This window comes from Mirounga leonina, unplaced genomic scaffold (assembly GCF_011800145.1).
Source record: "Mirounga leonina isolate KUSES-001 unplaced genomic scaffold, KU_Mleo_1.0 Mir_126, whole genome shotgun sequence".
Classification (NCBI taxonomy): Eukaryota; Metazoa; Chordata; class Mammalia; order Carnivora; family Phocidae; genus Mirounga; species Mirounga leonina.
The window spans coordinates 20,187,600-20,204,513 of record NW_023270314.1 but is presented as its reverse complement, the minus strand read 5'-3'; the positions used below and the strand labels follow the sequence as shown (position 1 = coordinate 20,204,513).

General features: G+C 40.9%; 1 protein-coding gene across 1 annotated transcript in view; it reads right to left on the bottom strand.

Annotated features, from left to right (window-relative positions):
* Positions 1 to 14,115, bottom strand: part of LRIG3 (leucine rich repeats and immunoglobulin like domains 3) — a 44,240-nt gene extending 30,125 nt beyond the window's left edge. The window contains exons 1-3 of the mRNA XM_035002256.1: positions 13,610 to 14,115; positions 7,602 to 7,673; positions 7,322 to 7,396 (exon numbers count right to left, since the gene is read on the bottom strand). Of these exons, the coding sequence (XP_034858147.1) occupies positions 7,322 to 7,396; positions 7,602 to 7,673; positions 13,610 to 13,854 (392 nt within the window). The 5' untranslated portion in view covers positions 13,855 to 14,115. The remainder of the gene's footprint in view (positions 1 to 7,321; positions 7,397 to 7,601; positions 7,674 to 13,609) is intronic.
* Between the last annotated feature and the right edge of the window lie 2,799 nt (positions 14,116 to 16,914).

Below are 16,914 nucleotides of genomic sequence, written 5' to 3'. Positions count from 1 at the left end.
GTAAAGATGAGATATGGTTTATGTCCACTTAATCAGAACAAAGCTCCCTGATTCCCCAGAAACTTAAATTCTAATTTTGACTAAAGCTTCTCCTCACTTCCCTAATCAATATGACACACTGGTAACCTCCTTTCAAATGCTAACTTAGATAGGTTTGGTTTAAAAACAAATAAACAACTATTTGAACTTTACCACATAGTTACAAAATTACTTAGCTACATCATCACTTGAAAACCTATGTAACACTTGCCTTCCTTATATGAAGCTGTGTCTCTGAGCTGTGAACTATTAAAATATCAATATGCTTTAAAAATCACAAAGTAAGTTTGATGAATTTAAACAAACTCTGCCATACAACCAAGCAATAGTCTTTTTTTTTTTTTTAAAGATTTTATTTATTTATTCATGAGAGACAGAGAGAGAGAGAGGCAGAGGGAGAAGCAGGCTCCCAAGGAGCAGAGAGCCCAATGCGGGACTCAATCCCAGGACCCTGGGATCATGACCTGAGCCGAAGGCAGACGCTTAACCATCTGAGCCACCCAGGCGCCCCAAGCAATAGTCTCTTAAACCACTGTCTCCCAAGATGATTTTTTTATTAGGCTGATTTTTGAAATGTTCAACTAAAAATGCATGCTTACGGATGAAGTTGCCACCTAATATGGTGCTGGGGTCAATATATTGATAACAGAATACTGCAGATCTGATTTCTAATCACGTGCTCAACTCCACTCTTTTCATCATACATAAGTCAATGCTTATATGACACCCACCCTATGGTCAATTTTCCTTTTGTGGGGACAAAGAAAGATGTGGCCCTAACATACAGCAAGGCTCAGAGCTCGGGACTGTTCTAAGGATGAATGGATAGCAGGTATTTGGCAAGTCCTAACTGTTTATGATCAAAAAAAGCACATTATTTGTCTTCATGGCATTTGATTTTGAAAATGAACATGGTTTAGTGACTATTTGAAAACAAGGAGAGATGATGATTCTGTGCTTCAATGAAATGTACTCATTTCATTCCCTTGCTTAACAAAAACATCCCCCAAACCTTTAAAACACCTAAGTGCATTGTTACAATGTACCCCCATGTCCTTTCGTTCTCTAGACCTCATGCATTCTTGCCCTCCGCCCACATGGAAGCTGCAGCCCTCTTCTGCACTGGCCCAGCCAGGCGTCTGTCTCCCCATCACCCTACATGGAGGTGCAGCATGTCTTTGTTGTCTATTTTCCCGTTATTCATTATTCAAAGCCCCCTGAGGGCAGATGCCAAGTTCTATTTTTCTTTGTTCCCCAGCACTTAGCACATAGTAGGTGGTGGTGTTGGGCACTCGGAACAGCTCAAAATCCACCTTATAAATGCACAAGCCCTTGGGCTAGAAATGCTACTCAGTTATTAATTATAACTGAGTGTTCACCAACTCTGAACTATCTGAAGAGAGCAAAAGTTTTCCAGATAACCCACTCCAGATGCAAAGTTCTTTCTCCCTCCCTCGTCTACTGCTGCCAGGATAGGTTTCTAAATTGTGCCTTCCTCCTCTGACCCAACTGCTGTGGCTCACACTTCTCAGAGTTCTCACCTGAGATTCTGTGACAGAACTACCTGAGATAAAGACACAGACATCTCACACTGGTTCTTACAGATAAACAAAGAAGAGATAATGAAGTCTGCCTGCGGTCAGACGAGTCACTAGTGAGAGACAAGACAACAACATGTATGCCCCGTTTCCAGCTCAGGTCTCTCCCTCGTCCACTCAGATACTTAACGGAACGTCCTATGGGCCAAATTCTGGCCTGGGCCGCTGAGGGGATGGACAGCTCAGTAAGACCTTAGTTCTACCCTGGAATGAGACATGTGACAAATGCCACTGAAGAACCTGCGGGAGTTTCAAAACTGAAGGCAGAAAGTCACCACTCTTCTCAGAATTCTACAGTATTGTTCAGGCCAAAAAGCTGCCAACATTCCCTGCCGCCCAGGACTTTTCTCTGTAGCATGTAAATCACACTGGACTTCAGGAAAGGACATAACTCCCATACTTCCCTGTATCCCAGAGCATCCCCCATATAGGAGGACACGTAATGTGACGGACCACATCTCACACCGCATCAGGCTCTGAAGCCAGTGCACGAGGGGAAAACATCTATCACTAACACACCCTTGAAGATCCCTTATAACACCAGCAAGGTGTTCTTATGCAAACATATCCTCCTTCCCTCTCCCTCTCTGAGTCCTGTAGGGCCAGTTTTGACTTCAGTGTTGGAACAGATCGATTTTGTGTTTTGTTTTTTTTTTATTTTGAATTTTTAGTTCAGGACCCGATGCAGTAGTTCACATGTGTGCTGGGCACAGGGTCAATGAAAAACCCATATCTCTGAAGACCAAAGTCATCCCTGGTGGGTTGAGATACTCAAGCTTTTAAAAAAGGCAAATACAAAAGGGGACTTTTATTTCCCACACACTTGCATTGAAACACACTGCAAGGCGTGTACGTGCTCACTGGTGAGAGTGGTGAGCTGAATCCCTTTCCTACTTAAACTACTTCTTTTACTTATTATTGTTGCTGTTGTTAAAATTTATTATTATTATTTACCAAGCATGCAGAGTTGAACATAAGTAAAATGTAGGCATGCTTTTTTTCCATTGTAAAATTTTAGCCACCAGCACAGACTAACTTAAGAGGAGATCTACCTGAATAATGCTAAGTGCACGTGGCTTTCCATAAATATTCCTTAATCGTTATACCTAGCACCAACTATATGCCATACACCTGCATAAAGTGCTGGGGAAAACGAGAGTCAGCTACAAGCCCCAAAGTATAGCATGGGAGAAAAATATAAATAAAACCATTTCATTACCATGTAAGAGTTGGACACAATAGGCAGGATGGGCCTGGACAGGGCAGGGGAGGCTTAAGGAGATGACCTTCACCCCCAGGATGCTGCACAAGACCCTTCCCTCCCCCTTCCCTGATTCAAGTGTCACCTTCCTAGCAAGCCCTTCCCTGCATCCCCATTTAAAACTGTCAACCCCCATTCTGCCACACACTCCTCTGCCTCCTCTCTGCTTTTTCTGCCCTAGCACTCACCACTTTCTGACCACATCTCTTATTTATTTGACTTTTTGTCTTTCTCCTTCCATGAGAAGGCAGCTCTGTGAGGGCAGGGATTTCGTCTGTCTGTTCATCGCTGAATCTCAACCTTAGACCAGTGCCGAGCACACAGTAGGATTTGGTAAATACTCAGAAGCCTTCCTGGACCACATTAAAGGGCAACTGCCAGGGCTCTTCTTGTCCTCCTTGCTTTTCCTTGACAACATTTATCAAGAATCTGAAATCATCTTTTTTAAAAAATTTGTTACTTATTGTTCTTTTACTCCTCACTAGAATGGAAAACTTTGTAAGAGCGAGTTGTCTGCTTTATTTACTGCAGTGTCCCCAGCCCTTAAAACAGAGCCTGGCACTGCTCATTTATTCAATGAATTTCACTTGAGTGTGTGATCATCATCATCATCATGATCACAGCTCATAGTCACTGAGCACTTAGCATATACCAGATGGTTTTATCTGCATTCTCTTTCCAAATCCTCACAACCTGTGAGGTGGACACAGTTACGTTGTCTCTTTTTGTAGATGAAGAAACACAGACAGATAGTAACTTGCCCAAGATCTCAAATCTAACAAAGGGAAGAGACAGCCAAATAATTCCAAGCCATCCAACTTGAGCTTTGCTTTAATCACTGTTCCACTGCCGTGACACAATGCTGTTCACTCTGGGCTCCTGTAGTGGTCCCCCCCACCCCCCAACCATGGTCATCTGCCCTCTCTACACCACCCTCAGGCACCGCTAGGACATCCTCCACACTAAAGCCAGAATGACACTGTCAAATAGCAAAACTGATCACCTCACTCAGCTTTAAATCTCTTCACTGTCTGTCCACTGGTAGAGCGCACATTTTGGGGTCCCTCCAGCAAAGTGATCAATATTTATAATAAACACTCTGGAAGATGACATTGCCATTTCCAGAAAAATTAGAGACTATGAAGAACATGATGGACGTGGGAGAAATGCTCTACCTTTGAGATAAGAAATAATGAGAAAAGGCTTATTTGATTATAACAAACTGGAGTTTATCAGTAGTTCCAGAAATATTTATGCAATATCTAATCAGAACCGGTAAGGTAGATGTGTTAAAATGGATATTTCTGGGCCCCACCCCACCCCATCCATTCAGAATCTCTAGGGATAGGGTCAGGAAATCTACATTTTTAAACTAGTAATCTGGGTACTCCTTTGACATTTGGGGACCTAAATCTTTTCAATTCTAACTTACAGGCAAGTACTTACTTGTTGGGCAATATTATATAAACCATCAATGTCAAGACTAAGACCTAACCAGCTTTCTTTAATGACCAATGAGAACTCTCTTGTTCAACAATGTTATAGGACCCGTGGAGTCAAACCTGTCCTAACTCAAGTCACAGTTTTCAAAACTGTCCAATGCTTGAGTGCTTCATGCCACCTCACAGGAAGCCAAAACTACCACATCTGGTAAAATCAACTTACTTATGCCGGGTCAACAGTTTTATTATATGTTCATTCCAAACATTAGTGCATTTTTTCCCTTAAAATATAGCATCCTGCCAAGGCTACAAGATAGAGAAAAAAAAAGACGAAACAAAACAAAACCCACAAACCATGTCCTGCCCCTAGCATGTCAGTTGACTTCTGAGCTCATGCTAGGTGGGATTCAAAAGAAAACAAATCTATTCAAGTCTTTTACATTCCAACAGACCCCTAAAAAGGTTAGAGATGAGCTTTGTTAATGCGGGAGTTCAATGCTCATTCAACCACCATCCCAAGACCCTGGTATTTTACCAGGCTTCCCTGACATTATCAGAAGTGGTCTGAACATTATCAGATGTTCATCTCTGGATATGGGGTGCCATTTGCTCCTGAAGATGAGCAAAGAAGAAGGTCTCACCAGGTGAACTTCCCTGCCTCCAGCTGGGAAGGGTCCCCACTGCACAGATCAGCAACAGGATGGAGCACCAACATTAAATCTTTTGCTCAAGACTCCAACTGATTTTCCTTTCTTTTAACATATTTTCAAATGATTTAACTTGTGCAAATGACCCCCAAAATCTGTTTCCTCCACAAAATGTTAAAAACAAAACAAAACAAAAAAACCCTTGATCAAATAAAAGTCAAACAGTCCTGAGAGCTGCTTGGAAAGACATGGTGTTTAACCGTGGTGCCATAGCAATTTTCTAACCTAAGCCATGGTATGTACTTTAACGATTTCCTTTGAAATTTCAGAAATATAAGTACTGATTTTTAGCTCTGATGTTCAAGTGCTTCTATATAAAAGAAAATGCTCTACCCTATATAACACAAGACAGAAATTAATGGTGCTTTAGAAACAATGACTGTGTATTGCAATCCAAAGAGGCCTACAGGCAAAACACATTTGTAGAAGAAAACAGCCAGAGAAATACATTTTTCAACATATTTCATAGGTATGAAAACAATTTTTCACTACCCATATTGAATTAGCAGTCCCATCCCATATAAATAACCCTCTGCTGATGCTATGCAATCTAGGTAATAAATAGGATCTACCATTACATAAAATGAACAAAATAATCCCTGGTCAGATGTAATGCAACAGATTAAGGAGAAAGAAAAGTGAGATTATTCAAGGTCAGTAAAGATTACTTAGCACTCACTAGAGTGAAACAAATGAAAATAGGGAGAACAGTTCAAATTTTGAAGGTTTCCATCTTTCCAGACTGAATTTCAGTTTTCTAATTATAAATGAAAGCTTGGAAGTATAAAATCACTAGGTTATTTATTTCCAATGAAAGTTTCTAATTTCCTTACAAGTTCTTAGGATTTCAACTCTATATCAAGCCAAAGGGAAGACTGTTTTCTCCACCCCACCCAGATTCCAAAACTCCCCTGTGGACCCTCTCAGCCATGAAGCACACAATGACCCTCAACTCAAGACTCTCTTGAACATGCTGACAGAATCTGCCAATACATAGGGCAAGATCAGCAGGGGGAAGCAGCATTCTCTGGGATTTAGAAAGGCCCCACTGGTCAAATGAGAATAGCTAAAGCTGTTTAAGATACCAAAACCAGTACTCCACTTAGACTCTAAATTCTTAAGCAAATGTGAAAGACAAAGAAAACAGGTATTAATACTAGCATAAAAATGTTTTTTAAATTTAGTGTTTATTTGTCAAATACCAACTCCTTTTTCTTTCATTCCTTTCTGTGTCTGATCTTTGGAAAAACCACATCAGTATCAAATGTCACTTAGTTCTTATTCAAACAGAGGAAAGCAGACACAGCGGCTGCACCCGTGACTTAGGTGACCTGGGCCCTCCGTAAAAACCAACCTCTATAAATCACCAGATGTAAGCAATTGGGTAGTGATCACTTTAATTAATTGAACAGCTTTCCTGAAATTTACTGTATAATTTTAACCCCCACGACACCTTTCCCAGAAGCAACCAACAATGGTGGGCTTTTCTTAACTTGTTTAAGGAAGGAAAACATTTTAACCTCGGTGGCTTAGATATATTTTTTAATTATTCAAGATTAAGGTGGCAAGCTACTTAAATTTTAGAAATCAAATACTGCACATTCTAAATGCTACCCTTAAGTGCCAAAAGTCAAAATTATTCCAAAACATCTTCAATGCGTGACGATAAACATGTTATCTGTCCTAAAAATACAGAAAATTTAGAATTTTATTTGAAAACTCATCTTTGCAAAACAACATGCAATGGTATTTATAACTTCAATCACATACCTAATTTTAACTGTATAAAGTTGGTATTTTTGATGTTTCTGAACCTCGGTTTTTACTACAGGTGCCACACTTAAAAGAGAATACTCCAGTGCCTTGTTACCAACTCCCACTTTCTCTCACAAAACAGCTCCAATCACCCTCCACTAGGAACTGTGTAATACCTAATCCACAGATCCCATGACAGCCACTGAGTAATAAGCAGAATTAGTCCTAGTCTTCAGGACATAATCAAACACGTCTCTATGAGGTGAAGGCAGTGTCTCTGAACCTGGGATACCAGTTCAGCAATTACAGCAACGTGGAAAGTGTGTTGTTACAATGCTACTTAAAATTTAGGAAAGAAAGAGGCTGGGGAACAAGTCAACCAATTTAAAAAATGCTTCTCCATTATCTACAGAAGAAACTATTCATTTTTGCTTGTAAGACCTTTACTCTAGCCCATATGGAACTGCTACCCACGGTCCCTGCAAACATACATGCAAAATCTTGCTAACATTCACTTACAAGGACAGAAGTGTAATATTTGCTGAGACTGGTCCTAGATTTGGAATGGTCTCCAATTCATTGTTGTTCAGTTTCCTTTAAGCGCCAAAAAAAAAAAAAAAAAAAAAAGACAGAAAAAGGCTGATTAGGTCATCTGTAAATCACAGAGGTGAAAACTTTATAAAGTTATTTAAAAATACCTCCTAAGTTAAAAGTTTTTAAATAATTTACTGTAATCCAAATGTTCTTTACGGTTAAGTAGCATATTTTATTCAAATCTCAAATAGAAAGTAAGACTCACACTTCTCGAAGATTTTGAAGGTGGCTCATGGAATTTGCCTTGATGAAAGACAATCTGTTGTGACTCAAGTCCCTATGAGAAAACAAAAGTCAAGTTGTAAGTAGTTTCCAAAAATCACTAATAGTGCTTAATGATGTGCAAGACAGAATGGGTTTATGAAATTCCTCTACGACACTAGTGGCGATGTAAGAAATAATTGGTTCATCCTATCCCCAAACTAGATGGCAACTAAACTGCCAAAATCAAAAATACAAATTCTGAGGACAAAATTAGTTCAGGAGACTGGCAGATTCAAGGGCTTTAAGCCCACAGATTTTCAGGAGATGTGTTTTGGCACAGGGTGAACAGATCTCTTGTGAATGGGGCTGTTTTGCCTCACCCTCCCCATCTCCTACCATCTCCTCACTTCCAACCTGATATGATGAAGTCATGTCCTATGAAAAGTGGCTAATTAGGAAGGCTGCTGAAACTCAAACCTCTAAAGAAACCTTTTTATTATTATCATAAAATTAAGCATCAGTGTTCTTATTACAGGCAAACAAAAGAGAAACTGCTCTTCACACATATTTGTTTCTCTGGGTTCAGGCACCAAATTACTTAAGGTATCATGGTGTGTGTATGTGTCGAGAGAGTCAAAAACAACAATTCTGCTTTCCTGAATTCCCCAAATCTCAGTATCAGATAATATAATGTATAATTTAAACCACATAAACCACCTACAAAGTAGGCTATCTAGGAACCTATAATCAGATTTCTTTGCAATCATTAAATAAATCTGCTTCTTACTCAGAGACTTCATCTAACTTAGTAACAATTTCCCTAAGACATCGTAATTTTTTTTTTAAAAAAAGCAAAACAAAACTCCTACATATACAATATCCTAGACTAGGCCATCATCTTGGCATTTAAGACTCCACAATATTACAGAAAGCCTGGTAAATATTTGCTTACATTCCTTTCTGCGCGGACACACTGAGTGTGTGCCTGCCATGTGGTGAATTCAAAGTGAAATGACTAGAACAGCTACTGAAAAACAGACTTACAAACAGTATGGCTGAAAGCTCTCCCCCCCAAAGAGGTTCACCAACCCTTACCAAATGAATTCTCTCAGTGTTTAAAAATGAAGGTTTTTAACTAACCAGCGTTTTAGAGAACCAAACTGAATTGGCACAAAGCATGAACCAAAAATGAAAGGCAGAAAAATCACACCCAGAGAAACAGTGTAACTTCATCTAGTCTATGAAGTTAACAATTAGAAATCAGGGATCCTTTCAGTCTTTGCATGTTTGTTTTGTGAATAAACCTGGATTTCTCTATTTCACCCCCCCCCCAAAAAATCTGCAAAGGTTTTATTTGAAACATGTTTGCCTAAAGACCTACCAGACAGTAACAGACATGAGTAGATTTGTTCTGGTAGAGTTATAACATGAAAAAAAATCTGGCACAGTCTTTAAACTATAAAAATCCTGCAATTACAACCACTGCTGTGCATGCTCACCACGCTGGAGCCAGACACTTTCCCTCACAGCCCAGCTCACGTCCGTCTGGAGTTCATCAAGGAACCCGTGAGCCCAACAGCTCATGTTAGGATTCAAACAAAACCTGTGTGCTTTTAGCACCACAGACAGTCACAGATTTCCCACAGGGTTTCAAAAACAACGAGTGAAAAGAGTCCTTCACCTGGGAGGTTGCCTGAATCAACAGAAAGTCTCATTTGGATCCACTTAACTAAAGAACATTGAACAAGCAGAAAACTGCATCCCCTATTGTTTCAATGTTTAAAGGGAAAAGGGGAACAGATCTGGCATTTACATTTAATACAGGTGGTTTTCTTTTTAATTAGAAAAAAACGAAAACCACACTTCATTTTGAGGATTATTTCGTAGAGCAATCCTATGAGAAAAGAGAGGGTTTAACTTTTTTTTTCCAACCAGTAATGGGATGAGATCTCCAACAAAAGACTTTTAAAATGGGAAACTGCCTTCTGAGAAATGTACACATGCTGGGGACCACTCATTTCTGATCCAGAAGTGGGAGCTGGCAACCTTAAATATTTTAGTTATTGCAACACACTTCCATTCCTGAGTTTTGTGTACTATTAAAACCACATTATATGTAGGAGAAAAAAAAAAATCACCTAAGTGACTTTTACTGCTAAATACTTAAAGCCATGAAACTTTTAATGTGTCTAAATTTAGATTTAATACAGTTTATGTTTCAGAAATGATTACTTTCCAGTTAAAGGATGTCACACTTTCCTAAATCTTCCCTATATTGTTTTTATGGCTAGACCACATTAAAAACAAATACAAGTCGTACAATGTCGGTATTTTCTTAAACCCATGAGAACGTTCAGTAAGAAAAGCAAATTCTTCATTTTCAGAGTTCCATTAATGAACATCTTCCCCAGGAAACCTTTTCAAAAAACTTTGTGTAGTGAGGTTAATAAATGGATAAGTGGTAAGGCGGGGAGGTGTTAACTATTTACCTAGAACTCAGCTGGCCAAATGCTGGAAAATCAAACTCTACAAGGTAGAAAAAAAGTCTCTCCTCCTGCACATTAGCAAGTGAATAAATATATGTGAAAATAATTAATTTATAACATTTAGTTCCAGCCACCACTTTGCTCCTTTTCGCATTTGGAAATCTGACTTCCAAGTCAAATTTTAAAATGCAAATCCAGCACAGCTCCTTAATCAATCCCACTGGGGCCTGCAGAGCTGCTAATTCAGCAGAAATCTGGAAAGCTGAAAAACAAAAAGCCAGGCTGTAGCTGTTTTAAGACACTGATCCAAAGTGACTCATAAATCAGCCTGCTATGTTCAAGTTTTAGTCTGGAAAATATAGAAAAACAGCTGTGAAAACCATAAGGACCATGACCCCCCACCCCAGCCCCAATTCTGGTACCGACCACACAATTTATAACAGGCGAACGCTAAAGAAGGCTCAGCAGCAGAAAGTACCTTTCGGACTTTCGCCTCAGCCCAGCTCATGCAAACATTTCTACGTGATAAGATAAATAATTCTGAAATTCCAGTGAGGTTTTAATACATTAAGCTCTCACTGGCAATTGAGCAACTTTTCCCTCTTTTGGCTAAGTAACATATTCCAACAAGCAACTCCTCTTTGGGTTCAGAGCTCTTTGTAAGCACAAACTCTAGATGTAAACTCAAGTCTGCCTTTAACAGCAGTTGTAAGCAAAGCTTCAAATAGTTACTGTTTTAAAAGCCACTTTCATCAAAGTATTACAAGTCACTTTTTGAAAAGAGAACCACATTATCATCTCACAGCTCAAACTATTCAATTTTTCACACATGAAATTAAGGCAATAAATTACAACTAAACAAGTGAAAAAAATACACACGTAGAGAAATTTTTTTTTTTAATTTGCAAATTCAACAAATGACACAAAAGATACAGTTTTCTTAAATGGTGCTCTCATAAATTAGTCCTAAGGCAAATGTTTACTACCTTAATTACCCAAGACAAAGTTAGGATATGGGAAAGAACAATATGTATTTTTCTACTTATTTCTGAACTCTGAACAGTCTACCTAAACACTTTTATAATTATGTAAACTTTAAGGAACAGCTATCTTATGCCTCTTGTTCCAAACACCAAGTAACAGAGAATTAAAGCCCAATTCCACGTGTTTTTCTGCTTCTTTCAAAGGTGGAGAGAGGAGACCTCTAGAGCTTTAGGCACAAACAAAAGAAACATTTACAATAAAGAATTTAGACCACATGGTTTGGTGACAACTACAAAGTTGGTTAAAAGTCACACAAGTACAAGAATGACAGAGCTGTCCAATGAGTGATCACAGTGGGGCTTCTGACAACAGACCTAGTGCTTATTTATACAAGTGGAACTTATTTTCACATATATTTAAGGAATGTGGACTTGTATTGAGACAATTTACTGCTGGCGGAAATGTAATTAAAGATTGTGCTAACCAAATAAACTGTAATTTGTTTTTAGTGTACCACCAAATTATCTGCAAAACGAAATCCTAATTAGGTCAGCTACTTTTAAGACAATGTTTAAATAGGTATCAAAACCCTTTTGGTTTAACTCAACTTTTAATCAATACCAAGTTGTTTTTTTTTTTTTAAGACATCCAAATTCACACAAAAAATATGTATTTTTTTAAGACATCCAAATTCACACACAAAATATATATATTTTTAAAGACATCCAAATTCACACAAAAAATATATACACTGGCATGACCTAATAGGCTACTTGACAATGAGAAACTACTAATATAAGCTAAATTTGGTGAATCATTCAAGCATTTCTAAACACACTCCAGGAAGAGCTATTCATTTTCTTTTTCTCATCTCTCTATTATTTACACATGTTCACCTCCAGTCATTCAAATGTTCAGTTCCATATGTTGTCAATAGAACCATTCACATTTCATGAATAAGGCAGCATGACCTCCACAAGAGGCAATTGAACAGAATTAGCCACAACTAATTGAAAGTCTTCCTGCTTTAGGTTAAAGCCCTTATCTCCTTCTTCAATTATAAAACAAAACCAAAAAACTACAATCGACATCCCATGATAAGAGATCAGAAAATCTAAAACTCTAATTCCACTTTTTTTTTTTATTAAACTAAGGTTTATTAACACAAAGAGTATGTTTTTGATGGCCAACCATCCCATAATTCACAAATAAAGATTCTGATTAGCACAATGATTTAAAAACACAATTTCTTAAACTATGGAACCAAACTTCCTACTACTATTAGTAGGATGTTAGGACAGTCTAGTAGAATTGTTTTAAGAATGTAGAATTTCCATTGCAATTCTGCTAGGCCCAAAGGTTAAGGATGGACCTCACTTTAATTTCTTTTAGACAAGATAACTTTTTTTTTTTTAAGAAACACAAGTTGTAATTGTTTACATTTTACAAAAGTCCACCAATTTTAACAAAACTAGGGCTGGGAGAGAATAAGGAGACGACGTTTGGAAAGAATCAGCCTTTCTAACTAAACTACATTCTCTTCCTTGTTCTTCCACGCAGTTGGCAGTGATTAAGGTTTTCAGACTTCACAGCTAGCATCCAAAAACTTGCATAACAGCGCCCAGTCCTTCTAAACTGTTTGCTGAGAAGCTATAGAAATCACGCCCTTCGTTCTGAAACCTCTAGCTCCTTTCCTTCCACATCTACTGATTAGTTTCGCCTTCTTTTTTTTTTTTTTAAGATTTTATTTATTTATTCATGAGAGACAGACAGAGAGAGAGAGAGAGAGAGAGAGAGAGGCAGAGGGAGAAGCAGGCTCCGAAGGAGCAGGGAGCCCGATGTGGGACTTGATCCCAGGACCCTGGGATCATGACCCGAGCCGAAGGCAGACGCTTAACCATCTGAGCCACCCAGGCGCCCCTAGTTTCGCCAACTTCTTACTGGAACGAGGATGTGTTACAATTTGGTTGAGGCTTTCTGGAACTTCCTATAGCGACATTAAGCACGGGGGAGAGAACAATAAAACGGTGTCTACTATAGCTTGGACAGTGACGGACCTTTGTTGAGGGGCCTTCTCAAATGAAAGGAGCTCATTCAGTTACTGGTTGGGAACAGGAAAGGGGGCCTGAGCCAGTTAGAAACTGTAGTTGAGCCACAGGACCTTACACTCTGGGAGAACTGCGAGCTCTTGTAACCCGCAGATTGCCACCTCTCCTGTCCCGCCCTCGCAGGGGCGCGCATTTGAATCCATTTGGCAGGCTCTGGGCTCAGGACTTTGACTCTACTCCTCCGAGTTGTCAGTGGCTCCCTTCCCTCGCCCACCTGCGGCCAGCGAGCGGCAAGCCCAGGGCCCACTGCGCGGCTCGCTAGGCACTAGGGTAGGGCGACTGAGGCCTCGACGTCTCCTTTTCCATCTCCACCGAGTGCCGCCTGAGGCCTGGGTCAGGAGTAACTGCCCCAGAAAAGGCAACCGCGCGCCCAGCGCCCCGGCCCCTCGCGAATCCCGAGCGGCTCCCCCTCCGCCCTCAAGAATACTTACAGGCGAGCGACCCAGGGCGGGAGCGACTCGGGAAGGCGCGCCAGCCGCTGGCGGCTGCAGTCCAGGAGGTCCCTGGGGCAGCGGCAGGGAGCGGGACACAGGCGCTCGGCGGCGACCCCGGAAGGCTGCCCCAGCGCCCCCGGGCCGCCGCGGCCGCCGCCCTCAGCCGGGCCCAGGCGTCCCAGCACCGCACCCAGCAGCAGTCCCAGTGCCACCGACGGCGCGCGGAGCCTCGGTGCGCCCATCGCGCCCTTGCGGCCTCTCGCTCTGCCCGGCGCTCCGCAGCCGGCGCGCGCTGGCGGCCCGGCACAAACTTGCAGCCGAGAGTGGCCGCCCGCGCTTGGAGCCGCGTGCGCGCGCCCTCGTCTTGCGCTTCTCGGCAAACTCCTTTCTTTTACGCCCAGCAGCTAAGCCCTTTCATGCCCCGGAGCAGCGGGAGGGAAACCAGAGAGGACGGCCAGCTGCGGCGGCCCCGCAGCCCGAGCGGCGTCGGTGCTCCGAAGTCCCTCTCGCCCGCAAAGAAACTTTTTCGCCTCCTCCCTGCGTTAGTGCGCAAAGTCCCGGCGCGGTGGAGGCGGGAGGCGGGGCTTGCGGAGCTGCCGCGCGTCCATTGGCCGGCCGGGCCCCGTCGCCCCGAGGCCACGTGATAACAACAGGCCTCCAGACCCGGGCGGGAGCGCGGGAGAAAGTGGAGCTGAGATTGTAGGAAATTCGGAGTTATATTTTCCAGCCTCTCTGGCCAGCCGTCTCCACTACGTCCTGGGAAACATATATCAAATGGAGTTGAAGAGAAAAAGGGAATGTGCAAACAACTGAACAACTATTAGGCCAGCTTTCGGAGTTGGAGGTATTTTGGCGAACGTGAGGGGAGTAAAGTTAGCTCAGTTATCAGGAAAACTTTAAATTCCAAATTTTTTAAAAAATTAGAAATTATCCTACCATCCACAGATGAAACAGTGGTTTCAGTGAAAATACAGTTGTTCTAACATTAATATTGGTCGATTTTCCCCGTACATATCGGCTCAAAAAAATAAAAACAGTAAAATGTAAAAGTTTTTGGAAATGGTATATTGCGTTACAAATAGCCAGCCTTAGTGCACTGGATAGAGCTGGGGGAAATTATGGGAAATGACCTTCTAATAAGTTGTGATGGCAATCAGAGTGTATGCAATAGCTAGAAATAATAAAAATAGTCACAGTTATTTCAAGGCAAAATAAAAACCAGGACCTTTAAGGAAAAGATTAACATAGGCACCGTGGTCTACCTGGGCTTTGAGTGATGACAAATTCTGATTGAGAACACTACCAGGCTAGAAGTACTTGTCTACCTGCGTGGGGTCGGGGTGGGGGATGGATTCAGGCGTATGGGACTTCACCAGTGAAGTCTGTGTTCTAACTTAACTCTTAAACCCCACAGTTCATCTGTGAACACCCTGCTCCTCTAGGTGAGGATATATACCCAGAGAAAGTAACTAACCTGTTGTGGTAAAAAGAGGAAGCTTATTTTAAAATTCAACTTCTGCAGTGATTGTTTCTTATGTTGTCTGCCAAAGCATTCCTTTTTTTTTTTTTTTTTTCTCCCTGCCAAAGCATTCCTTAGGGGCTGTTTAAACCTGTTCATTATTGAGGAGTGGAGATATTTTGTAGAGTGGAGACTTTAACTCCAATTCTAGTGCCTTTTAATTTCCACGGTAGCAAATCACGTGTAAAAGCCCACCAATTTTTGAGGGAGAGAAAAGATTCACTTTGAAGAACACTTTAGATAGGATATCCTATCCTCTTCCTTCCAGCTACCGTTGGTGTCAACTCCACCACTTTTTTTTTTGATGATGTACAACTAGGAAATATTTATAATGATGGCACCTTGGTTTTGAATGATCATTCTGCCTACTTGGAGTGGTCCAGAAATACCACAGTCATGCTATGGATTTTCCAGCTCAGTCTTCTCCATCTGTTTCATGTAAGGAAAGTCAGGCCTAGTGCATTGGAGTTTTTAAAAAGTATGCCATTATAGGGCGCCTGGGTGGCTCAGATGGTTAAGCGTCTGCCTTCAGCTCGGGTCATGATCCCAGGGTTCTGGGATCGAGTCCTGTATCGGGCTCCCTGCTCCTTGGGAGCCTGCTTCTCCCTCTGCCTCTCTCTCTCTCTCTCTGTGTCTCTCATGAATAAATAAATAAAATCTTTAAAAAAAAAAAGTATGCCATTATACACATGCCCTTATGTATAAGTGTGGTGACTTGCTAATTGACATATCACCCATATGACAGAGATAGTCAGAAATGGGCTACCATTTTGAGGACGTTTGGCTCAGTTTCTTTCCCCATTTTCCACTTCCTTTATTTCATTTTCTGTGAATTTTATTCACACCTATGTGCTGATATTTACCATATCCATATTTCTAGCCCACATCTTTCTCCTAAACTCTAGACATATATTCAACCACTCCCAAACTGGATATTCAAATATAACATGTCTAGAATTAAATTTCCTCACCCCTGAGCCTTACTCCTTTTCCTCGTGAGTTTCTTATTTCGAGGAATGATACCTCCCTCTATCCAGATGTCAACTACTCCAGAAACCTCATTCACCCTTAATATTTCCTCATTGTCACCATCACCTCTACATTCAATCAATTAGTAAGTCCTAATGAAGGTAGCAACTAAATGTATATCTTCTCTCCATCTCCATAGATGCAATGCAAACTCTGACCACCATCAGCTCTTGCTTGGATTACTGCTACAGCCTCCTTCCTATCTGGCATTGCAGTCCTTTCTCCATAGTGCACTCAACATGATAAGCCAAAAGCTCAAATCTGAGCCTGTGACTCAAAAGCCTAATTCCTACTGTTCTCAGAGCAAAGTTTAAATTCTCTAGCATAACATAGTCTTTGTATTGGGCTTCTACTCACCTCTTTAATTCATTTTATTTAATCATGTTCCTTTTATTCTAGGAACTACTGGCAATTCTTTTCCCATGCTGCCCTCATTGCCTTTGGCTCTCTTTCATCCCCAGGGGCCTCTGTCTCTCTTCTGTCTGGTTGGTTTGCACTTCAACCTAAGCATTCCTCTTTTTGAAGAAGGCTTCCTTGAATCCTCTTTTAACTATCCCTCACGCTTTCAGCACATCCACTATTCACTGGAACGTAATTGGCCATTTTACTCTGCTACTTCCTAGATAATGCTTAGAATTTCCATATAATCATGTTTCCTGTATATCCTTTAAGGATTTTAGCAGATTTGTGATGTTCATTAAGTTACTTAAAATTTCAGTACCTCAGTTTCTCCATCTGTAAATTGGGAATACAA